The 25,906-nt window shown below is 42.3% G+C and overlaps 1 protein-coding gene across 1 annotated transcript in view; it reads right to left on the bottom strand.

Annotated features, from left to right (window-relative positions):
• The window catches only part of PLXDC2 (plexin domain containing 2), a 520,641-nt gene that overhangs the window by 35,810 nt on the left and 458,925 nt on the right, over window positions 1-25,906 (bottom strand). Inside the window, exon 13 of the mRNA XM_075552462.1 lies at window positions 9,679-9,839. Coding sequence (XP_075408577.1) covers window positions 9,679-9,839 — 161 coding nt within the window. The remainder of the gene's footprint in view (window positions 1-9,678; window positions 9,840-25,906) is intronic.

Raw genomic sequence — 25,906 nt, 5'->3', positions numbered from 1 at the left:
TATTTGAGTCCCTTTAAACTGTTTCTTCCTTTCTTTTGGAGTTTGGCAATTTGTTCTAAGAACATAAGTTCTTGAACATACATCACATGTTCCTGTACACAGTGCAGAAAAAGAAGCCTTTACAAATAGAAAGCCAATGCAGCCCACTGGCTCAGAGAATGGCCTCTGGAGTCAGAGACCTGGGCTCAGCTCCAGGCCCTACCAGATGGACTAAACGATATGGAGAAGTCACTTGGAGTTTGTGCCCCAGACTCCACATTTGAGGCTATGACAGGGACATAACATTGTACCTTACAGGGGCTCTGTGAGGATGAAATTAGGATCAATGACTTCTACTGGAATGTGTAGCCGTGGGTGAAGGGTGGGCGTTTCTACTCATATAATGAGTTAAAGTCTCTGGAATGATATGATCTATGTATAAATATATAATTAATATGCAAGATAATGAAGGTATAATATAGAATTAATGATAAAATTTTTAAGATAAATAAAATTTTACAAAGTCTTAAAACAAAAAGAGTTACAGTCTTAGAAACTCACAGGGGAAGCTCCGTTCTATCCTACAGTGTCCCTGTGATTCGGCTTGACGGCAATGAGTAAGTGCATTTGATAAATGTTAGCTGTTCCTACAACAGTGGGTTTAAGTGTAATAACAATTATGAGGATGATGTAGGATCAGGGAGTTTTTGTTTTTGATGTATAGTTGGAGCTGACTGGACGGTGCCTAACCATCACCCTGTTAATTATGTTCATTATGAGGATACCTATTGTGTACCTAAAGAATGGGAAAAGCCCCAATATTCCCGTGGTTACATGAAGTGCTCTCTGTCCACTGAGGGCAGGCACTGTCATTAATTTTCATCCCAACAGCCACAGTATCGAGCACAGGAATTAATTCAGACCCGTGCTCAAGGCAGTCCACATTTCATTGTGAAATAAAGAGATGCATGCTGAGGCACATTTTACAATCTGTGAAATCAGGATGGGTTTGTTGGGCAAGGGCATGTCTTGGCTTAATGGCTTGTGCACAGTGCACCTGAAATTAAATGAAGTGGGATAATAGATGTCCACATAATCGCCATTATCTGTGACTGTTAAGGTCCCAGGCACAAAAGGACTTTACAGGTGGGGTTAAATTAACGACCCGAAGACAAGAGGATCCTGGGTGGGGCAGTGGCTCACTGCTGAGCTCCTAAATGGAAGGTTGGTGGTTTGAACCCACCAGTCTCTCCGGGGGAGTTTGCGTCTAGGACGATTTACAGCACTGGAAACTCTGTCCTAGGGAGTTGCTCTCCATCAGAATGGGCTTGATAATCGTAGGTTATCAAGAAAAAGCTTTCCCTGACTTATCTAAATGGGCCCGGTGTAATCACCAGAGTCCTCCCAAGAGGGAGGCAGGCGAATCTGAGAAAAAGTGACAAGGTGGAATCAGTGACAATGGGAGCAGAGGTGGGAGTGATGCCACGAAGAGACCAGGAGCCAAGGGATGGAGATAAGCATGAGATGCTGAAAAAGACAAAGACACAGAGTCTCCTCTCAGGGCTCCAGAGAGGACCAATCCTCTTTCCACATGGACTTTTGTCTAACAAAGTCAAAGCGCTTCTGATCACCAGAAATGTAAGGTAAGAGAAATACATTGTTTCAGTTTGTCTACAGTTTGCTTACAACAGTAACAAGAAACTACAATACAGTCCTAGACTGTATTGATAAGCTTCTTATGTATTTTAAGGCACAGTGAGATTTTTCAGGTACTAGTAGGAAGCACAATAAGCAATCAGTGTAAACTGTTGGATGCCGCCATTAAAATTGCATTTTTTGGGGGGAAATGACGACATGATAGGACTCACCCATCTGGAGCTCCTGCTGCCAGACCAGAAACTTGGGAGGTAAGGTGAAGGAAATGGGGAGGTAGAGTCCTGAAATTAGAACTAAGGTACTAGGGTCTCTCCTGAACCCCTTTTTTGAGTGGGATTTCCACTCACAAAGCAAACCAAGAATGCTTGAAAGCGCTCTAGCTTTGGGAGCCCACGGGCGCCCTTGACAGGAGCAGCGATTTCTCCAGGCTGACGCCCTAAAGGGGACAGAATCCCAGACACAAGGAGAACCCCACAAACACTGTTGGCTGCCTTGAGCTCACAGCCCGGGGAGTGGTGGTGGCAAGTAGCCATAATTTAGAGTAGAAGAAAAAGGAGATTTTTACCTCAGGTAGATCGTGGTGTGGGAGAAAATAGGCAGAAAGTTGGGATTCCAGGGAGCAAATTTAGTTTCAATTGGCCAAGAAGGAGAGAACCCCCCCCCCCCACGATAAGTTGGATCTCCCTCTCTGGGGGTCAGCCTGACAGCCCCCAAATCAAACACATCAGAAGCATAATAAAAATAAAAAGGGTGAAATATATATTATTGGTTTAAAACTCAAACCCAAGTCTGGTTGCTCAGCTCCAAGGAGCACATAGGCAGGGGGTCCCTTAACATAAATCAGCATAAGAAGAAACCTAGCTAAGGAATGCCACAACTTAGCTGCAGATCCTGGCAGCATTTTTCATAAAAAAGACCCTTTGTAGCAAGGGTCTGCTTCAAACAGCACAGAGATAAAGCCCAAAGACTGTGGGAGACAGTCTAATTTGATTTCATTCTAGCTGGCCAGGGGGATAAAAAAATAAAAGCCTCTGATCTAGTAAGCACCAGCAGACTAGATAGGACAATAAGCCCAGCTTCCCTCTCAGTGATTCTACACATAGTTGGGGAGGCCTTGCCTGTCCTGGGGCTGTGGGGACACCCCAGCACCCCCTTCCCCGCCCTTGCTGCACTGCTATATACAGCACAAGGCAGGTACACCAGCGAACTCCAGCACTTAACTGATGCCTGGCCATGGTGCGACCTTGCCTTTGAAGTGATCCCACACAGCATCTGTGGAACCCTACATCAAATGGGACCACCACCCGCTACCTTGAGGAAGAGTTGGAACTCCTCCAGCCTCAGGGACAGGTGATCAAGTCTCAGCTGTCTCCTTACCTACTACTCTATTTCTTCTTGTTCTATTCACTACCCCATCTCAATGAGCCCAGGGTTGTGTTGGTTTTTTCTCTCTTCTTTTTCCTCTCTTTCTCCCTCCTTCTCCTCCTCTTTCCTATCATGTGCCCATACTGGCTTCCAGGTCACTATCCTCCGCTTGGGGCAAATCAACCCAAATAGCAGGAGGAACTCCAGCCTGCCCTTTGTGGGAGTGCTGTAAACCACACAAGGCACCTGGGACAAACACCTACACCATGCTGCCCTGCTGAGGAAACCTCTGTCAGACTTCTAAGGCGGTCTCGTCAACTAGGGCAATTGTGCCCAGCACCACTGGGTCCCTGCATTAAAAGGGCACACCAACCTGCCATTGTGGGGCAGGGGCTAAGCCCCTCGGGCCCCACATCCAAGCGATCAGAGATCAGCTATCTGTTTATTCCTTATTTCCTCCTTCTCTCTCTCCTCCCTCTTTACCATCACAGCCAACCTTAGTGAACAAAGTTAGGTTCTCCCCGTCTTCTTTCTTTCTTTTCTTTTTCTTTCTTTCCTCTGTCTTTGTTCTCTTCGCTTCTCTCTCTGCTTGTATGATTCCCTCTGCTCCTGCTCACTCCTTTCACACGCCACTGCTGGTTCCCAGACCCCTACACTCGGCCTAGGGGAACCCTGTCCTCCCAGCGGGCAGCCTGACCCCTAAGACAGCGCTGCACACAGGACGAGTCAGAGCTATGCACAGCACAGCACGGGGTCAACTATTTTTAAAAATTTCCTCCTTACTTTTAGCATTTTTTCTTTGTGTTCTTTCTGGTTTTCGTCTTTTCTCCTCTTCTAGCTCTTCTCCATTTCCTACCACAGCCTCACCAGACTTACTTTTCCTTTTTAGTTGTTTTCTATTTTTTTTACTGTTTTCTCTTTGTTTATGCATTTTACTTGTGCGTGTGGGTGTCAGTTTGCTTGGCATTGTTGCTCCAGTCTGTGTCATCCTCTTTCTCTCTTTTTCCTCTCCTTTCACTCTCTTTGCTGTCACAAGCCACTCGCGGCCTCCAGGCCACTCCCAAGTTCCAACTGGGGGAACTCCCACCCGCATTTATTGGCTTGGAAATTCACGCCAGTCCTCTCCCACACACCAAGCAGCAGGGGGTTCTCCCCTACAAAAAGTGGGGACAACCCTGACTAAAACCTGAGGCCCTACAAGTGACTGGGGGGAATGCCTGACCACCACTGGTGGGGCTCCACGCTACTGTGGGAACATCCACCCAACTTCCAAGGTGATCTCTCTCTCGGTCTACGGTAATTACCGTGCCAGCAGAGAGCTCTGCACCAATGAGGATATACTACACGCCCTCCAGTTGTACTACAGTTGCAGAGGAAAACACCTCCATGATATGATCACTGAAGACAAAGCAGGTGCATAAGCAAATGTGGCGAAGAAAGCGGATGGTGGCCAGCTATCAAAAGATATAGTGTCTAGGGTCTTAAAGGCTTGAAGATAAACAAGTGGCCATCTATTTCAGAAGCAACAAAGCTAACATGAAAGAAACACATCAGCCTGTGTGACCACGAGCGGTCTAAGGGATCAGGTATCAAGGAACAAAAAAATCATATCACTGTAAATGGGGGTGAGTGGAGACTCCAAGTCCACCGGTAGCCAATCGGACACCCCTTACTGAAGGGTTGTGGGGAGGAGATGAGCCAGTCAGGTTGCAGTATAGCAACGATGAAACACATAACTTTCCTCTAGTTCTTTGGTGCTTCCTTCCCCCCACTATCATGACTTCAATTCTACCTTACAAATCGGATTAGACCAGAGCATGCACACTGCTACAGATAAGGGCCCCCAACACAGGGAATCCAGGACAGATGACTCCTTCAGGACCAGTGGTGAGAATGGCAATGCCTGGAGGGTGGAAGGAATGTGGGGTAGAAAGGGGAAACTGATTCCAAGAATCTACGTATAGCCTCCTCCCTGGGGGATGGACAGCAGAGAAGAGGGTGGGGGAGACGCCGGGCAGTGTAACATATGAAAAATTAATAATTTATGAATTATGAAGGGTTCATGTCGTAGGGGGAAAATGAGCAGCCAATATTAAGGGCTCAAGTAGAAGGCAAATGCTTTGAGAATGATGATGGCAACAAATGTACATATGTGCTTGACACAATGGATGGATGTATGGATTGTGATAAGAATTGTACGAGCCCCCAATAAAATGATTTTAAAAAACTAGGAGCAAATAATGCTCGTATATTATTTTACCCCCCAAAAGAATTAATTTAATAAAAGGCATAAAGTATCACAGTAATAAACATTTATATTTGCAAAAAATTGCCTTTTTTAAGAGTTCGAAATAAAATAGAAAATGTTATGTTAAATAAAGGGACTATCAATTTGGATTAGAATGAAGCCATAGTTATATTAAGCAGGAAAAACCAAACTCCGCATGTGGTATTTCCAGAAGAAAATGAACCATTGATAATAGTTGATTCTGTATCCTGGGTCTATAAATAAATGCCTTTACAGTTTCTTTCTTTCACATTTCTGAATTTTCCCAGGTTTCGGTAATGAGCAGATGCTACTTTCATGACAGGAAAAAATAAACCAAAAAGCAACTTTCCTTTTCATTTTAGAAGAGATAGCAAGATAAAAGGAAAGCAATTGCTATACTTAATCTCTTTGTTTATACGCCAATTCTAATTGATTCAGTTACTGATACCATAAAGTCATCGGTCTAGCCTAGCTAGCTTGATGGCTGTGGGTCAGCTTTAATACTAGTATGGCTGTGGTTATAATCTTCCAAAACCATTTGCCAACCAGCCACTGTCAGAGAGGTAGAGATTTAAACAGAGAGGTAGAGAGGTAGAGATTTTAACGCGAGAATGGTTCTGCTTCACTCAATTGTAGCAAGGTGAGGAGGAACTTCTAGAATCTGCTCTTTGATTTTGGATAAGTCACTCCACCAATCAGAACCTCGGTCTCTTCCTTTCTAGGATGAAGGCGCAGAAGAATGAATGCATTCGGATTACAGTGTTGGTGAAGAATATGGACCCAGCTGTGGACTGCCAGAAGAACAAACGAATCTCAGAAAAAAACAGAACCAGCAAGTATCCTAGGAGAAAGGATGGCAGGGCTTTGATTCACTCCTTTGGGACCTAGCCTATCAGGAAAGACCAGTCTCCAGGGAAGTCCATAAGGTTGGACGGTCCAAAAGGAGAGAAACTATCAGTGAGCTACATTGTCAGTAACTGACCCAAGCAATTATGAATATGGCTCAGGACCATGCAACATTTTATTCTGTTATTCATAACGTCACCGAGAGTTGGTGCTGACTAGATGAAAACTAACAATAGCAAGAAGACGGCATGATCTGTAAGACTCCCAGCCCTCCCCTAGGGATGGGGACTGTCTGCCCGAGGGCCATCGGTAGACCTCAGCAGCAACAATGCAGCTAACAGCACTCTCCTCGCCGAAGAGAAGCCCTTCCAGCCAACCCGACAAGGGCGAGTTAGAGACGTGCGTGACTAGTTTGGCCCATGGTGGATGTTACAACCATCCAAACGGTCACCAAACCTGCAGTCGAATTGGACATTGTTCCTCCCCCAAACCATTTTGTTTGGAGCTAATCTAGACTTCCTACCATTCTATAGTTCAATCATATCAAAAAGTGTTGTACAGTTGCTACCAACATCACATTAGAAACATTTCCTCCCGATTTGAACTCCTGGATCTCCGCTGCCCCTTCCACCGCCTGCCCCCACCCCACCCCCTTGCTGTACCTACCAGGATCCCTTATGCTAGTGGTCTCTATAGATACACTTATGCTGGGTTACATACACGGAAAAACATAGATAAACACATAAAGAGTTCAGGCTACCAACAATGACAAAATACAACAGAGATAAACTCCAATATGAAAAAACAAACAACCCCCCCAGAAAATATTAACAGCCAGATCAAGTCCAAGTGTATCAGAAGGGAGATCAAGTGATAAGGTTTTAACTGTTCAAGTCAGGCCTATCATTTCAATCTACCATAGTTGAAATCTAAACTTTTGGGATGGAAAGAGGTGAATTCATTCAATTAAATAACTCATGGGCACAGGCACACATACACTCATGCAAAATTAATATGCCTATGGACAAATGTGCTCTCACTGTCTGTCTCATTATTCAAAAAGACAAATGCAAAACAGTTGTGGCTATGTCACAGTCCCAGTTGGTATTCAGACAGCGATTTCTGTGGATTTAGGTCAGGTCTCACAGTAGCTTCTCAGTAAAGAGACCTCACAGTATATTGAAAGGTGTAAACAAAGTCAGGGCAGTAGTGCCAGCAGCTGATGTCTGGCTGGTCACGGAAAGTTTTCTGCTTAGCTCTTGTCAGCTCTTTGAGGATGAAACTTATGGGAAAGTTTCCCACTTCTTTCCAAGACAAATGAGTAGATTAGCAAAACCAAACAACAGCTTTTCAACTGAATTCAAAGCTTGATACTTTTCCAATTACTATGATGTTAAAGTGAGGATTTTCATATCCGGAATATGCCTTCCATGAAATTTCACTAAAAGTTGAAAATGTCCCAGGTTATCTATTTTTTTCTAGAAAATATTTATGGAATGCCTATGATTTTACGTTTTTAAAACATGGGCATCCCACCCAATGCTGTGGAGTTTAGTTGATCCAGATTACAGTACCCTATCGGATAGAGTGTAACTGCCCAATGGTTTCCAAGGCTGTGTACCCTTTACTGGAGTAGACAGAGTTCTCTTCCCTCTATGGAGGGGCTGGTGGATTTGAACCTTGAGGTTAGCAGCCAAATGCTTAACCCATTGTACTATCAAGGCTCCTAATCCTGCAGTTCCTGTCTGTCCCATAGAGACACTGTGAGTCTGGATCAACTAAACCCTCCAGCAGTGGGTTCATAACCAAGTGTGGGGAAGAAAGCTAATGGTGCCCGGCTATCAAAAGATAAAGCATCTGGGGTTTTAAAGGCTTGAAGGTAAACAAGTGGCCATCTAGTTCAGAAGCAACAAAGCCCACATGGAAAAAGCATACCAACCTGTGTGATCACAAGGTGTCGAAGGGATCAGGTATTAGGCATCAAAGAACAAAAAATTCGTATCATTGTGAATGAGGGCTAGTATAGGGTGGGGACCCAAAGCCCAATCTGTAGGTAACTGGACATCTCCTTACAGAAGTATTGCAGGGAGGAGATGAACCAGTCAGGGTACAATGTAGTACTGATGAAACATACAATTTTCCTCTAGTTCTTAAATGCTTCCCCCTCCCCCCAACTATCATGATCCGAATTCTACCTTACAAATCTGGCTAGACCAGAGGATGTACACTGCTACAGATAGGAACTGGAAACACAGGGAATCCAGGACAGAGGATCCCTTCAAGACCAGTGCTGAAAGTGGCGATACTAGGAGGGTATCATGGAGTAGAAAGGGGGAAACGATTACAAGGATCTACATATAACCTCCTCCCTGGGGGTCAGACAACAGAAAATTGGGTGAGGGGAGACGTTGGACAGTGTAAGATATGACAAAATAATAACTTATAAATTATAAAGGGTTTATGAGGGAGGGGGGAGTGGGGAGAGAGGGGGTGGGGATGAAGAGCTGGTGCCAAGGGCTTACGTGGAGAGTAAATGTTTGGAGAATGACAAGGGCAATGAATGGACAAATGTGCTTGACACAATGGATGGATTAAGATAAGAGTTGTATGAGCCCCCAATAAAATGATTTTTAAAGAGATTGAAACGTGGCGTGTTTGGAAGACTCTGAGAGGCAGATTTCGTTTTTCTTTCTCTCTAGGTAGTGGGGGTTGGAAGAAGAGTGACGGAAGGGGCTGCACCTACAAGGGGCCCAGGAAGCCCAATCCTTTGGGAGAGGGAAGGGGCCTAGTCAGAGGAACTGCGTTCTGTGACCCCCACGCTTCTTTTTCCCAGGCCTTGGTCACTAGGGCTCATTTCCGGCTGTTGGCACAGAACCATTAACCCTGCCCACATGCTTTCATCGGAGCATACGCGGTACATCTATATTCTGTACATGCACACAAAACTACCAAATTCACATGGTGCCGTCTTCTTGTATGAATGGACATGTGTGTCCACGTTTCCATACATGCGGGCCCATCCACGCATTACACAAGGCGACAACGGTACCCATCATCCCTTTGTGACTGAGATACACTTCCTTTTCCCTAAATAGTTTGTGAGTTCTTCTAGAGCAGGCGCAAGCGGGCTTTTTATTTGCCCCCCTCCCCCATAGTGGGCCATGGGTACAGCCCAAACCCAATTCGTATTTATTGATCAAGTAATTTATGGTAAGTCTTTCATTCTCAAGACGATGCTGCCTTTCATTCCAGGATCAAGCAAGAGAACAGCTGGATCACATACTTAGTCTCATAGGACCAGAGCGCATGCCCCTTTCCCCCCCTTAGATCTGTCAGAGGCATGAGAGCTACAGCTTCGTGCTTTCAATCTGAGATAAGGCAAGTGAAACGCATCATATGGAAACAATCTATATAAATATTGTGCGTGTCTTTGTGTGACATCGGCCAGCTTTCATCTGCAAAATGGAGAAAGCATGTGGTCACTGTTAACTACATATGGAGTTAGCACACGGATACCATTCGTCAACCAGCATGGCCTTTTCTCGGGGACCGCTGGCACCTACCTCAATAAAGAAGATGCTGGCTGCGGACGTTGGATGGTGATACATGTAGACTGCCACGAGAATGGCCGCTGCAATAACGAGGACCAGGATGAGAAGGCCAACGATGAGGCCGGCATGCAGGGTCCCTCCCGTCTTCTCAGCTGCGTTGTCATCTGTGGAAGCTGAAAAACAGCACGCCTGTCAGGGCCTTCGTGTGCGCCGCCTGCACGGTTGCGTTTTCATTTGGGGAGGTAGTTATGTTTTCCATAAACACCAATGGATCTTTTTTTTAAACCCCCTATTCGACTTTCATCTTCTATAACAGCAATTTTTGAGGATAGGTGCTCGTTATATGGATAATTAAAAATGCCTACCATTAATGATTAATAGTATACTGATAACAACTTTAATTTCTAGCTCAATAAGAAAAATTAATAGTTTTTATTCTGAAGGTATTTCAGAAAAATCCATTTAACAATTAAACAATCGACTTCGCTACACAATAAATTTAGCTTTGATCTTCTCATTATACCACCAACGTTACCTACAGAAACAAAATGATCGATTGCATTCTTTGGAAGGTTCTTCTCTCATTTTCTTTGGGAACTTTTAAACTGAACAGGGGTTAAACATATTTCAGGGGGCTACAAAGACAGTTTTAGAAATTCTAAAGGCTCAAATAATAGTTTGCAAAATCTGTTTTCAACTGAACAGCTCTTTCAAAGAGTAACAGATGGGTGTGAAACGACCCTCCAATACATTTATCACGATCTAAAGGAAGCCCACAGCAGATGGAAATAGTCCACCACTCCACAGACCAGTATCATTTTCCTGGCCTTTTCCTGAGATGCTTTCCAATATTCATAACACATTTTTAGAGGGCTGGGAAAGGGAGGGATTAAATTTCCAAAGTAATAGCTACCTTACACCAAGTCAACCAACCAAATAAAACAAATCTCTACAGTCTCATCTTGTTCCAAAATTCTATGATCTCTGATGATGACTGAGGCATCTTGAGGAGATCTTCCTAAATTATGTGTAGATGTGATGGTACTTCAGGGAATATGCCGCCTTGTGCTTTTGAATTACTTGATACTTCCTTGCGATTTATAGAGGTTCTAGAACGGTTGTTCCCAATTCTTTCATCACCAACTTATGTCTTTGTTATTTTTACCCTTTGCTTCAATGTCAAAGTGTTTTTTACCACCACCCCCCACCCCCAATCTGTTAAATTTCAGTTCAAAAGCAATGCTTTACTTATCTTATTTTTGTACATAAAGAAATCACATTATCAGTCTGTGTGGTCAAGATAAGTAAACAGAACCTCAGATAAAGCTAAGAGAAACATGAGAGTCGACTTCCTGTAATCTTTTACCATTAAAAAAATTTTCCTTTCTTATTTACTCTGCCTAAGGCCTACTTTTGGTATTCAGGAATCATTTTCTGAATCTATTAAGACTCAAAACCCCAAAGGTGTCTCTTGTCTAACAGAGATTCAGTACTGGAGCGCATATCAAATTTAAAGAGTAATTCATGATGTAAAATTTCCTTTACGGGGTGTTAGGCATAGTTCTAAGTATATCAAATCCACATCAGTCAGGAGTAGGCATGTGTTAACCTTATTCACCTTATAACGGAGTTAAGGAAAGTAAAGCATCATCAATTTAAGCAATGTGTTAAGACCACAACACAATTTAGAGAAAACTGGGGTCCTAACACAAGATATCTGGCACCAGAACCCGCACACCCGACCTGATCCAGAGTCCATCGGTTTACAGTGAGCTTCACTCCCTGCTATTAATTCTTATTTCATGCCGTGCCTTCTTCTCAAAAGAATCGTACAACTAACCTGGCTATTTCAAGTAAAGAAAGACTAATTTGATAAGTGATTAAAGAATGGACTTTGTGCCTTCCGGACGATAGAGCTGTACTTCTCTGTGAGGTAGCCATTCAATCAGTGATTGAAAACAGGGAGAGGGGGGGAAAAATGAAAGAAAGACAAAGGCTCCTTAAAACATGCTCCGATTACTCGGGACAGTCAGTTCTCTAGGAAAAACAAAACGAGGCGATAATAAATTCCTTCATCTGTTTGAACGTCTGTTCCTTTATTTCTGTAATGTGGACTGTCGCAGCCAACCCATGAGAGGGTGGCTTTGAGGATGACATGATTGGCTTATGGGAGGTTATGAGGTTGGTGCCTGCCAGATGACAAAGCCAAAGATCAGAGTCACTACTGCCATGGAATCGATTTTAATATAGTGACCCACGAAGACAGGGAAGGCCTGCCTCTGTGGGTTTCTGAGACTGGAATTGTTGATGGGATTAGGAATCCTCATCTTTCTCCCGCAGAGCTTCTGGTGCCTTTGAACCACTGACCTTGCGGTTAGTAGCTCAATACATAACCCACTACACCCACCAGGACTCTCACAATAGAATAAGCAGTTCATAAATGCTATTGTGTTTTTTTTTGTGGTTGCTGCTGTTATGTGCTGAAAACAGAGGCAATTACACTGTAAGATTCCTGACACCATCTAAACTATTTTTGCCTCAAGTGCATGCTACTTTAAAACACTTGGCTTCATTCTAACATATGCTTGTATTATTGTATACCCTATACTGGGCATTTTCTTTAAAACTTTTTGAAAGAATTTGACCTATTAATTGGAAAAGAGGATTAACTTAAAATGTGGATTTGGAGAAAGCATATTTGCTTTGGGTCGAGGGGCAGTCATTGAATATTTCTCCCAAACCGAAGTAGAATTCCTTCCTTCCTTCCCTCCCCCCCTCCTTCCATCCATCCATCCAAATAGCAGCTGGCTCTATTTCTGAGATTAAACTGTTTTTTGACACATCAAGCAGTATTTCACCTTGCTTTTTTCATGTATATAGGAGGGGGAAGGTGCGCAGGAGGCACTGACGAGTTGGCCTCAGGTTGCTGCTTCCCTGCTGGGCAAGAGAAGCAGAACCTGTTGAGGAGGAAGCAGGCATGAGGTGACCCTTTCCTACAATTGATTGCCTGTGGTATTCAAGAAGAGCCCATAATTAGAACGAATCTTATTTTGAATGCAAAACACAGGTTGCCAACCTTGAGAGTATAAAATCACATCAGATCATATAAACCTCACCCACTCCATTCCTATTGGCTTACATGTTGACCTTTACATCTATCCCGTCCTCGTATTCCCAATCGTGGTCTGGTTACATTCGATCCCTGTGAAATGTGCCTTTGCAGCATTGCTGTGGATGCGTAGCGATCACAGTCATGTCTAGCATGGGTGGTAGACCACGGTCTGTTTCGACACAAACACCATTTTATCACATGTTTGGATGGGGAGGGTGGTGATAAGAGCAACCGTCTTTGTAAATTTTCAACATTCAAGTGCTGACGAGTAGTCAAAATAAGTATTTAGCGATCTAGAAGTGTGCATATGGTGTGTGATGTGGCCTAACTCGCGCCAACCAGTTCAGGCGAAATGCAGCAAATCTAATTTCAAAACAGCACAGCTGCATTCTCGTGTCCCAGGCCAGCGCCTAATTCAAAATGCCTGGCCAAGATTGCACATACATTTTTTTAGCTCAGTGGTTCCATTTTCATATGATATGGGCATGTCTTCTATGAATGCAATGATTATTAATTACCTAGAGAAGCAAACCTAAACTCACTGCCACTGAGTCAAGGCCAAGTCCTAGCAACCCTACAGGACCCTGCAGAACTGTCCCCCCCTCCACCCTCCTCCCCCAGATTTCTGAGACTGTGATCCTTGACAGGAGTAGAAAGCCTCTCCTTTCTCCCGCAGAGCAGCTGATGGTGTCCAACGGCAGTTAGCATCCCACCGGGTCACCTCTACACCACCAGGGCTCCTAGCTCTCTACAGAGCTGTGTTCTAGAGGCTTCCAGTGCCCGTAGGTTAACAGGTAAGCACAGGCGTGAAGTCCTTGGTGGTACACATAGGAACGCATTCACTCGTCCACCCAAACATTGGACGGGGACGCCACCCAAAGCAGTAGCAGGAGAAAGGCTTGGAGACCTCGCTCTGAATATCAGACAGTCGAAAACTGTTGGTGCGTCGTTGGACTGTGACATATGCACGTGGGGAAGCTGAGAGCTGGCAGCAAGTCGATGGCCACAGGTGTGGTTATTAACAGGAGTATTAAAAGTTACTTCATCGAAAGGTGCATCAACCACTGCCTTGATGTACTTCGGTGTCACCTGCTGCAAGGACTCAGAGCCCTGTCTGCATCCCTGCTGGGTTCATTGAGTCAGCTTTGCGCATATTTGGGTTCCTGTAACGGAGCATGGCACTCACTCCATTCTTATAACCTCCAGACTTACACTGTGTTTTAAAACAATAAGCAATAAAAAGGGACATTAATAAGTCACCAAAAATTGGAGCCTCAAACTAAAAAAAAGGTAGTACATAATTATATTTTAGAAATCTATGAAATGAAGGTGCTCTCCCCTCCACTCTGGGTCAGGCAGATTTTAAGTCATAAATGAAGTACAGGAAATCAATGGTATCAAAGATAATATACCCCGATCTGATCCACTGCATGCCCTGTATAGTGTTTCTGGGTTTTCAGTACTTTATAAAATGCGGATCAATATTTAGACGCAGGGAGAGCTGTAAAAGCCCCAAAAGCCATGGAAGTACTCTGCTAGTTGAGGATAAGCCTTCGCTATGACAGCAGCAGAGACAACCGATTCTTAAAAGGCATTAGGGCATGCTTCAGAATTCTTGTACCTGTGTTTTATTTGTTCCTCTCCAAATAAACGCAGTCACTGCCTGTACCGATAGGTGGAGAGCGCTAAAGAACAGGCAACGTGCTGTTTCTTTACTAGGTAGGATTTAATTTGCAAGTGTTGTCTCCTTTCTTTTTCTGTGCCTGATTTGTTTTCAGGATGCATTAACGGGTGGCATGGACACTCTGTATTTAGAAGAACACTCTCTCATATGCGAACAAGGTTTTAATTTATTACTTAAATGATCGACACTATTAAAGCTGGCCAATAACTAAAATCCATGTACACCACTACAATAGGAATATTCCTTGTCTGAAATTTTATCCACTTTAGAACAAACTCTTCTTTTGGCTTTGAGAGCAAATGCTACAGCCTGTAAATTCCATAATGGCTTAATATCCTTTGGGGGACTGAAAAGCTGATGGTTTTGGCAAAAGCCTTGCACAAACTTGCTTGAAATTAATAAATCTTATACAGACGAGGCCAAATGTTGTGTTTCTTTAAGTGCTTTTGGATGAAGAACACACACACACACACACACACACACACACACACACACACAGAGACACACCGCTTTCCCTGTGGAATGTTATCGAGCACATTTATAAGTGAAAGCACGCAATGGAATAAAACAAAGTGATAAACATTCCAATTAAACGGACTTTCCTTTGGAAGTTTCCCTGCAACGGAGCTCATTTTGCAGCTCTGGTCTTTCCCCTTTCTTTTGCTTCCTGCTTGATGACGACTTTGACTTTGTTCTGAGCTTCTGCTGGGGCTTTGTATGTTTTCTTATATCTTATAATTCTCATTTCCCCCTCCTCTTCACTAGTGCTGCTATTATTTTTAACACCCACCAGCCCTGTCAGCATTATTCAGCTATTAAGGTGTCTTAAAATACTTACACAAGATAGCCACAATCAGCCCGATGCATCACTGCGGTAAAACATTGATAATTCACATTCTGAAATGGCCATAGGAGGGATTTGGGTAAGCACTGTGAAAAGATATTAAAGAGATGTCCGGAACACATCTAAGTGCCTTATGTGTGGTGGGAACAATGTCCGGCTGGGGCAGCCGGCTTGGATCCGTTCCTGCAACTTGTACCACTACCAGGGCAGCTCTGAAATTTTATTCAGAGAAACAGAAAATGTTCTCTGTCTGCAGAGGCTTAAGGCATGAAAACCCCTTTTAACAATAATCCTTCACCCTTCATCTTAGAAAAATGAGGCTAAGTAAAATTACCGTGAAATCGTGTGAAAGAAATGCTTGATTCCATCAGAAATGAGGGATTTTCAGAGAACAAGCACCACGCTGCTTGTGTCTCGTCTCGTCATGTGACGGGGCTCTTCCTGCCTGCAGCTATGTCAAAAGAGCACACAGTGATATTGAAACTAAGCCAGGACTGGTTTTCATTTCTGACGTGCTCTGTCCCTTTCTGTATTAATGTGCCTCCGCTTGTACTATGATGTCGGCACATTGTCAGCAATGGAGATCTTTCCAAAGGAAAAAAGGCCCTCACGTTTAAGCTTTTCCTAACACATTGTGGACGGATCCTGAGTTTACTTGTGTTTTGCGCACCATCTATATGGACAGATCACGAGGCAACTCGTGGTTTCTACACGCTGTCTTCAGATGTCATCTGCTTGGCTATATTTTAACTACTTTGTCTATTTAGGTGTTTACATCAGTGGTGAATGTATCAAACTCGATTGTCTTCATGCTCTTTTTGTTTATTTAGCATTTTAGTGCATTTTGGTTAAATCAAATAGTTACTACTATTTGTTTGAATTGTTTTGCAAGGAATTGTACACTTATCATGATCAAACCTCAGTGAAATATAAAACATCACCTACATCGCTCAAGGGGTCTCCCGTTACACAAAAAGACATGAAGAAATTCTTAGCCCCGATGCTTCTAATTTTTCAAGGTAATATGGATTATGCTGATTATTTTTACAAGAAGCTTATCATTTCATGAAGATAATCGTTCATAAAAGTAATAATGTTCCACATACATTGCAAAATATTGTTTCATAATGTGAGACAATGTTTTATATTCAAAAACTGAAAATTATAAATAAATATAATAAAAAGTTGATGAGTTGTAAACCCATTTATGGTTTAATACAAAAAAAACCCTAACAGCCGAAAAAATACACGGCCGCTTGGGTAAGTTGATTAAAAAAAATATCCGGTCTTTAATGTGCTAAAAATAGCTTCCTTTACCAAATTATTTCTACATATATTTTAAAAATACATTCAAAAATCAGACATTGTCATACCTACACCCTTCACTTGAATTCTCCAGTTAAACTACAAGTGTTTTGTGGGATGTCTTCTCTTCGAATTCGATACCAAGCACTCACACTGTTAGAAAGTATGGTTTCAAAGTCGAGCACATAATTCGTAGTGAGTCCCAGAGCTTGTTTACCGTGAACACGGAGAGCTGAAAAATAAGGCTGAAAAGCACTTTCCAAAGCCGGGGTGGGGGGGGGGTGGGGGGACAGAACAGAGTGACTCTTCATGCTATTTAATCCCATCCACTCAAGACCACAATCATGGATGTGAAAACAGATCCTTTACATGCAGAATCTATGAGTGTCACAGTGAGTTTTTGACACACCACCTATCCATACACGGTTATAGTCACAGAAACTCACAGGGCGCAGTCCTACCCTGGGTCCTTGTGAGTCAGCACTGACTTGTCGGCAGGGAGACCTGACCCAACTCATTGTTTATACCAGAGGGAGGACCCCTTCATTTTGTCCTGGTAGGGGGGAAAGACAGACGCTTGCCCAAACTAGTCAGCTGATATGTAACCCCTGGGACTCCCAAATTGTCTGACCCTTTTTGTCTTGCTAGACAGACAGGACAAACATCAATAGTATTACCTATCTCAAGATGGTTGCATAGATCATGTGGGACAATGCTTGTCGCGTGCTTGACCCTGCGCTTGACCCTGAGCCTAAAACATGACAGGTGCTCGACAAAAGGGTACAGATAGCAAGAATCACTATTATTATAATTATCATTACTACTGTTTTTATTCTATGGATTATTATAGCATACTGGCATCCCTTGATGTGTGCCCCTTCCCCTCAAAATAGATGTTGGAATTCTAACCCTCATGCAATTTTATCATCCCTTTGGTTGATATGATTTGTTGTCTTCTTAATGACACCATTTTAGTGTAGGGTGTAGCTTAATCTAGTCACCTTTAAGACATAATAAGAGCGATGGGGTACAGAGGGGAAAGGTCCCAAGGGACAGGACCATACACAACAAGTAACTGAAAAACAAAAGCTGGAAGAACCGGGGCCTTTCATCAGCGCTAGCTACCTCTGAGGGTCTCCTAGAGTCAGCACCCTGAGCTGTGAATTCTAGCCTCCTCCTAAGGGTGCTCTGTGAAGCCCTGGTGGTGACGTGGTGGGCTGCTAATGGAAAGGTTCGCAGTTTGAAACTCTCTAGGAGTTGGAGAAAGATGAGGTGTCCTACTCTGGTACAGAGTTACAGTCTCAGGAGCTCACAAGGGCAGTTCTACCCTGTCCTACAGGGTCATTGTGAGTTGGAATCTAATTGGCGGCAGTGAATCTAATCTGGTAGCATTGTCAGCTGCTAGCCACAACGTGATTCAAAACTACCGCTGCTCGGTGGGAACAAGATGAAGCTGCCTGTTACTGTAAAGATTAAGTCTTGGAGACCCCATAGAGACTCGTTATGATTAAGTCTTGGAGACCCCATAGAGACTCCTGTAGTGTAGTGGTTATGCATTGGGCTGCGATCCTCATGGTAGAGAGTTCAAAACCCTCCTGGGGGAGAGACAGGGCTTTCTACTCCCACAAACAGTTACAGTCTCAGAAACTGATGGGGCTTCATTATGAGAGGCCCTTGGCTTGATGGCAGTAAGCTTTTGTTGTTGTTGTTGTTGTTATTATTATTTTTTGATGAGTCTAAATGAACTTGTTGACTATGACCTTTGGGTAAACTGTGTGAAAATAAATTTCTGTTTGTTTAATTCTGTTTCTGTTACAGCAGCACTTAGAAACTAAGACATCCCTTATTAGCAGTATTAGTACTACTATTACTACTAATGTTTAGTAATATATATATAGTTATACATATATAACTCCTATTGCTCTTAATCATGACTTCACTACCCAGGCAACATGAGACCTTCTTGAGGCTGTTCATGGAAATGGGCAATTCATTTCTCTTACGGACCTTTAAACACATGCCTGGGAAAACATGGGCATCTCAGTCAGTAATTATTTCACTGGGCCAGTTAGAATTTATACACATCTACACAACACACCCACACCTCTCACTCAAAAGCTCACTACCACTGAGTTGACGCCAACTCAGACAGAGTAGAACTGCTCCTGTGGTGGTCAAGGCTGTCAACCTTTATTGGAGCAGAGCGGCTTATCGTTACCCTCCAGAGAAGCCAGCAACCCGATGCCTCACCCACTCCTTCCCGGAGTCCTCTCAGGAAGACACAATGAATTCACTGTCAGTTCAGCTCCGGCAGTAGCCAGGGACATGCAGACTGAACATACAGTCACTGTATGAACAATGCAAGTCTGGACACTGGGGTCAGACAGACTACGTGAATAAAACCACCTGTGACATGGGTCTCTGGAAGAAGAGAGTCTATAGAAAGATGAGAAACACGAGGCCAATCTCAAGTTCAGCAAAAATCTCCAGGTTTCCAAGGAAAGCACGCATACACAAATTTAGTTGCTGTACATACGACTTTGAATGTCTCACGATCGAAACCTTCCCTTCTTAAGATTCTTGAAAACTATCAAGTACTTTTGTCATTTGTCAGACTCCAATGTACATCTATCTATCGACTTATTTTCAGTTATCGTAATTGATAATATGTGATGCACGTGTCAAGAATGGCATTAAAAACAAACTACGGAGAGCCAGTTTTCAGAGTATTTACATTTCACTGGGTGGCACCAACGTAGGCAAACGATGGTTCAGCTAATGCCTCTAACAGCGCCAGAATCAGCATGCTTGGGAAGCAGCATCTTATCAACTGTGTATCACACTGTCTGCCTTTACGTTCTAGCCCACGAAGACCCCCGCAATGTGAAGCGCCACAGATTGGCTGGAGGTTAGAATATGGTTAGTCCCAGGGAGAACAGCCAGCCTGGCCTAACAATTCCCATCAAAGCTGCCTTTCAAATGCCCCAACGGTGGATCTGAGGAGCTGGAAAGGTGTTTTCCAGTTGCCTTGTCAGAGGCGGGGGAGAGGCTCCTTTCCACTCTAAGGTCTGTGACCACGTAGGGCTCCTTGTCTGGCTCTAGCACTCCTGAGGGATTAGCAGCAACAGAAGGGTAGATAGACGACCCCAGAGCTGACAGGGCAACTTTTGTTTCCTTTGAATATACGAATTGAGAAGTATTTTTCCTCTAACACAATCTCACTCATTTTGATGTGTTCTATCGATTATAGTTCATGCGAAATGTCTTGAATTTTCATTATGATCTCTTCTTTGATTCACTTAATATCTAGAAATGTTCACATTTCATATTTACAATGTTTCTAAATATACTTTATTATATTATTATTTATTTGATTCGTTTGTAGTCCGAGAACATATCCTATAAAATATCCTAAAACACTTCAGTCTTGAAACTGAAGATGTTTATGGCTCAACTTGTGGACTATTTTGATGTATATTTGTGAAGCCAAAAATCTACAGTTATTAGGTATGGTGTTCTAGAAATACTGGTCCAATAAAAGTCTCAGATAGTGTAGTTCAAAGCCACATCCTTTCTAATTTTTTGGTATAATTTTTATGGTTGTAATGTTGTCATATGAACCTTTTTACTATTTTGAAGACTTCTTCAGTTATTTTTCTTGTCTTAAGTTTATTTAGTCCAATAATAAACATGCACATCCATCACAGCTTTCTTACGGCCTCAACTCCACATTATACATTTTTCAACTTTTTTACTTCTCAATATCTTATTTTTATACGTATGTCTTCTTCTTCTTTATTTCTTATTCACGGCATATAGCTGTAGCTGAAACTTGTTTTTCCAAATTTAGCCTAATAATCTCTCCTCATAATTGTGCTCATTTAACGTATACTTTGTGTACTGGATGTATGGTGAGATTCGGTCTCCCATTTTGCTATTTGCTTTTTGTGTATAAATCTGTTCTCTGAGCCTCTGTTCCTCCTGGCCAGCCTTTGTGCGGAGGTGAACAAAATCCTTCTTAGGATCCTATTTAAATTCTTCCCGTGGCTTTTTAGCACTTCACTCTCTCTATTTGTTCTTAGCCGTTGCTAACCACAATATTAACATGTGTTAAGGTACCTTATGGTGGAAGTGATATCCAACAAGTTGTTAATTCATTACTGTAGCTGAAATAACATTTAGTCACAGTAGCTTACAGCGCTGTTATGAATTAGTGTTAAATAATTAACTCCTGTCTTTGCTACCCAAGATGCTTAAAAATCCATCCTGGTTTTCTTTTAGCACAGGAGAATGAAATGCCATGGCAAAAACACGTCCTAATGGAAAAGCAAGCTGTGGAAAACCGCAGCTGTTGAAAAGATTAAATTAAATTTACCATGCTTTAGAAGAAAATATCCTTTAAGGCCTGTACCTTAAAAAAATAGGATATGTTTTCTCTTCACAAGTATTTCCTCTAATTTTTTAAAAAGGTGTCTTAGCATATTACCTGATCAATAAATGTGGCCGATTCAAGTATCAATGAACCAAATTTAATATTGAAGCCATATCACTTCATAAAGGGCCATAAACTTCAGCTTCCGAACATATTCTACCATCTTTGATGAATCAGTAGAAGACTCCTTTTATCAAACCTCTCAGAAATGTCTCTAGGTTCTTATTAACTCCTAGACATGATACTTTGACCTCTCCTACTCTGACGTCATCCTACTCCATATTAATGAGTGTCCAGTTCTACTGGAAAAAAACAGCAGCTTCTAAGGGCACTTCCCTCACTGCTCTCTCCTTACCAATTACTTCCTCTCCCCCTTTCAGTTATCTCACTTCCCTTCTGGTCATTGCTTAACTGTTTCTTCTTTATGCATTTCTTCTTCTCAACACTGAAGACATGTGGGCATGGCCCTAAAAGGAAACATTATCATCACAAACCACAACAAAAATCCACTACCTTTGCCACCAAGCCTCTAGGAAAAGCAGTCTCTTTGCTAACTTGGATCTCCTTCGTGTCCACAGACTTCCTCACACTGTGCAACTGTCTAGTTGAGACTAATTCAAGGTCCTGAGTAATCTAGTGGTAACTTTCAGTTTCTTTTTTACATGACGGATCAAAACTGATAAACCAGGATGGCAACAGATGTACACATATGCTTGATACAGCTGATGAATGGATTGTTATAAGAGCTATAAGAGCCCCCAACAAAATGATCTTTTAATGAACAAAAATTGATATACTGAATGGTAGTTGATTGTTTCATACAGTTAATACTTAAATAAGGACAATAAAAGAGGCACACAAAACTAGATTAAAAGAGCTTTAAAATATTAATGAATACCTATTCAATAATACTGGACCAAAACAAGAAAATGGCTATTTAAGGCATTTCCATCTTGCTTCTTGCTTGGTGTCGTCACCGGGCGATAGTCTTCACTTTTAACCGTGCATCATTGGCTGTATGATTTCTCCTGAACCATCTTTTCAAAGCAGGCGCAGGATCCCATTGCTTTAGAGGCGGGCCAATGAGATCCTGGTCCTGGGGTTTGACTGATTAGAAACTGGCAGTAGACTTTTCTTCTCGGACCATCCTGTGTTCATCTTTGAAAGCCTCCTTTCTGCTTCTGCTGAAGCCCAGCAATTGCTTGGACTATGTTTAGCTCTTTAAGCACTTTCAGATGGCAGACTTCCCTCATAGTATCTTGTGGGAATCTGGGGCATCACACAAGGCTGGAGAGAATGGCAGTGAGTCACCCTCTGGCTGTTTGGCACTTCTTTCTTTAGGTAACATGTTTGCTTGTTAAAGGAATGAATACAAGGGAATGAAAATGCAGCATTTCCCGAAAATAACTAATTTTATGAAATGAATAAATAAATATTACAATTATGGTCCTGCCTAATTGTTTACATCACGGACTGAACTAACAAGACTATGGGTACTTAGAATACACTGCTGCACAACGAATGTTAAAAAAAACGAGTAAGGATGTAAATTTATCATTTCCACATTGGGTGGCTGCCCAGACACCCACCTTGGAGAGAACCCTGATCACAGTGCCATTTTAATAACCAGTGTGACAAACTCAACAAAAATTAGTAGAACCGATTCTAACGAACTGGTACTCAACAGTGGAATCCTGTCACGGCTCTGCAGCCTCCACAGTGTCTGCTCCTTTTCCACCTAGAAACCTTCTTCTTTGGCTTCTCTGATCTAGAACTCTTCTGATTTTCTGTCGCTTTGACCCTCTGGTTCATTTTCTTCACAAAACTTCATGGGTTCTGTTCCTTTCTGAGCTCTCTGATCCTCGCATATTGAGACTGCAGTCCCTCCACGATCTCATTAACTCGCATCATCCAACCATCATCTCTAGGCCGAGGTTCCTAAATGTATTTTATGCTCCTATTTCTCAGGTGAATTTATAGAAGATGATCTATTTAGACATTTTCATTTGAAATCATTCAAGGCAGAAAGCTCAAATGAAATTAACCGCCGCCTCTGCAAATCAGTTCCTCTTTTTCTAATCTCTTTTAAGTGATATATCCAAACACATTCAGATAATTTAAACCCAGGGCATGGAAGTCAGTTTATAAGCTTCCATATCCCATAACTCGCATATCCAATCAGATAGTGGTTATGTAGCATCCAGCTTATTAAACATTTCTACTATCATTCTCTTTTTGAGGCTATTATTTCAGTTCCTCACCATTTTCTGGTGGACTATTCATTTAATCTCTCAACTATGTTTCTGGGCCTCAAACCTACTCCCTTAACACTGATTCCACATCACTACAAGAATCACCTACCCAACATGTAAAAATGATCACGACCTCCCCTGACGAAATGACTTCCACAGTCCCCAGTGTCTTCAGGTTAAAGGTCAAACTCCCATGTCTGACATCCAACATTTCCAAACCAGACTAATTGCCATCTAGTTGACTCTGACTCATAGCGACCCTATAGGACACACTAGAACTCCCCTGTGGTTTCCTGAGACGGCAGCTGCAGGTTCAAACCATGAACCTTTTGGTTAGGTGCCCGACTAGTAACTCACTGTGTGGCCAGGCTCCTTTGCTTTATAGATCCTGGAAATGTGCGTTGATACCTTGGAAATGTGCGTTGATACCTAAACATATGGTTTCAGGGTATCCACAAGATCTAAGAGGAATAAAGGGCAAATTCAAGTTTGTGTCTGTCAGATTAATTTGGGGGTCTCTGGCAGAAAGAAATCAAGAATTTACCCAACTTTTGATCTTCTGAGTAGAGTTTGTGAACTGGCATTAGCTGAGACATATTTCACCTTGATATACTAGATCAGAATATACATTTGAGAAAGATCTGCCTATGATTGTGATGTGATAAGATACATATTCCACGTTGCATCAGACAACTTAATCTAGACTCATTATAAAAATAAGAACCAGATCACCTGGGGATTAAAAAATATATATCTATATATCTATATATATTCTGATGCCTATGTTCAGCATCCAGTGATTCAGGCCCATTAAGAATGGATACTAGCTTGTGTGTTAGAATTCTTACAGCTTGGAATAATAAAAATCAGGATGGTATAACAAGTTATTTCAACGTACTGAGAAAGATGAGTACCACTACTTAAAAAATTAAGGAGGGCTGTCCTTATTCCTTGGGAAATTAGTTTTCAAGCATTCTAAAGCCTAAATACTTTTCACTATTAAAGTACATCTACACTTGTACTTATGCAACCAAGAAAGGCAACCAAACAAAGCAAAAGATAAAACCGAATGTCAAGATACTTTGTACTTATAGAAACAGAAAATGATAGATATTCAATAACAGGTGGTTTTTGTTTTTGTTTACAACACTGTGTTCTATACAACTCAATAAAGAAGTAGATGGTTTTGGGAAAAAACCATATAGCAGTGGTAGGTAGGAAAAATACTGAAAATGTGTTACTTTGATGATTTATGCATGAAAGGCAAAAATAGTATGACTGAAAGAGGAATGAAATATGAGACACTTGATCTGTCAATTCAGACGAGTTAAGATTCCACTAAATAGAACCATGTTCTAATATTGCAATGTATCCAGAAATAGGAAACTCGAAAGAAAAAAAGCAGAATGAGCAATTAGGGCACCATTCTATAGTAGTTTGTTCATGTACATCTGCACTGTTGTTGATAAGGTTAGGTGCAGAAGAGCCTGTTCTGTAGACAACAGAATGGAACTGTCCACTCTGCACCCTCCTCCTGGTCATGTCATGTTGGAGTGCATGGTTTTAGCCATTGTGTCACTCCATCTCAGTAAGAGGATTCATCGGTGATAGCCCTTCTACTTCACCAAGCACGGTGCTCTTCTCCAGCAACTGATCCCTCCTGACACAAAGTACACGAAACAGGGCCTTCTTACCTCTTGGCTTCCAAGGAGCATCCTGCATGCTCTTCCTAAGAACTAAGATATCTTGGTTCATTCTTAGCGTCCAGTCAAGACATTTGCCAACACTATCACTTGAATGCACTGGATTTTCTTCAGAGCCTTGGTGCCTCAGTGGTTACTAATTGGGTTGCTAACCAAAAGGTCAGGAGTTTGAACCCACCAGCCATTTGGTTGGAGAAAGATGAGGTTTTTTACACCTGTCAAGCATTGTGGTCTCAGAAATGCTCAGGGCAGTTCCATTCTGACTTACAGGGCCACTCTGGGTCAGAAACGACCCTGTGGCAGTGAGTGATTGAAGTCTGGCCTCTTTAAAGTCTAGCAGCATATGAAAATATCCATGGCTTGGTTCAGGCACCCTCTAGTCCTCAAAGTGACATCTCAGCTTTTTCAAACTTTAAAGTGGTCTTTGACTTCAGATTTACCCAGTGTGATATGCCATTTGATTTCTTGATGGCTACATATTGATCCAAGTAACACGAAATCCTTGACAACGCCAATCTTTCCTTCATTTATTATGAGGTTACTCGCTGGTCCAGTTGTTGCGGTGTTTGCTTTTTGCATGTGTCCTCTGCGTACTGCAGGATGGTAATCGGTCTTCCCCCCCCATCCCGATGCTTTGTTCTTCTTCCAGCTTCTCAGAGGACGTGCTTAACACCCATTTTGAATAAGTATGTTGAAATGGCACAACCTGGATGCACAGCTTTCCTGATATTAAGTTGCCCTGCATTCCCTTGACCTGTTTGAAGTGACTAACTCTCTGGATAAGCTCCTCGGAGCACAATTGAGTGTAAGGCAGTGCCTGTCCTTCTCAATATTGTCTACATGTGTCATGATCCACACAGTGAAATGCCGAATTCACCAATATTAGCACTTAGAAATAAGTCATCTTG

This window comes from Tenrec ecaudatus, chromosome 6, assembly GCF_050624435.1.
Source record: "Tenrec ecaudatus isolate mTenEca1 chromosome 6, mTenEca1.hap1, whole genome shotgun sequence".
In the NCBI taxonomy this organism is placed as follows: Eukaryota; Metazoa; Chordata; class Mammalia; order Afrosoricida; family Tenrecidae; genus Tenrec; species Tenrec ecaudatus.
Note: the sequence above shows the minus strand (reverse complement) of the source record. Positions and strands in the feature narration are given on the sequence as shown.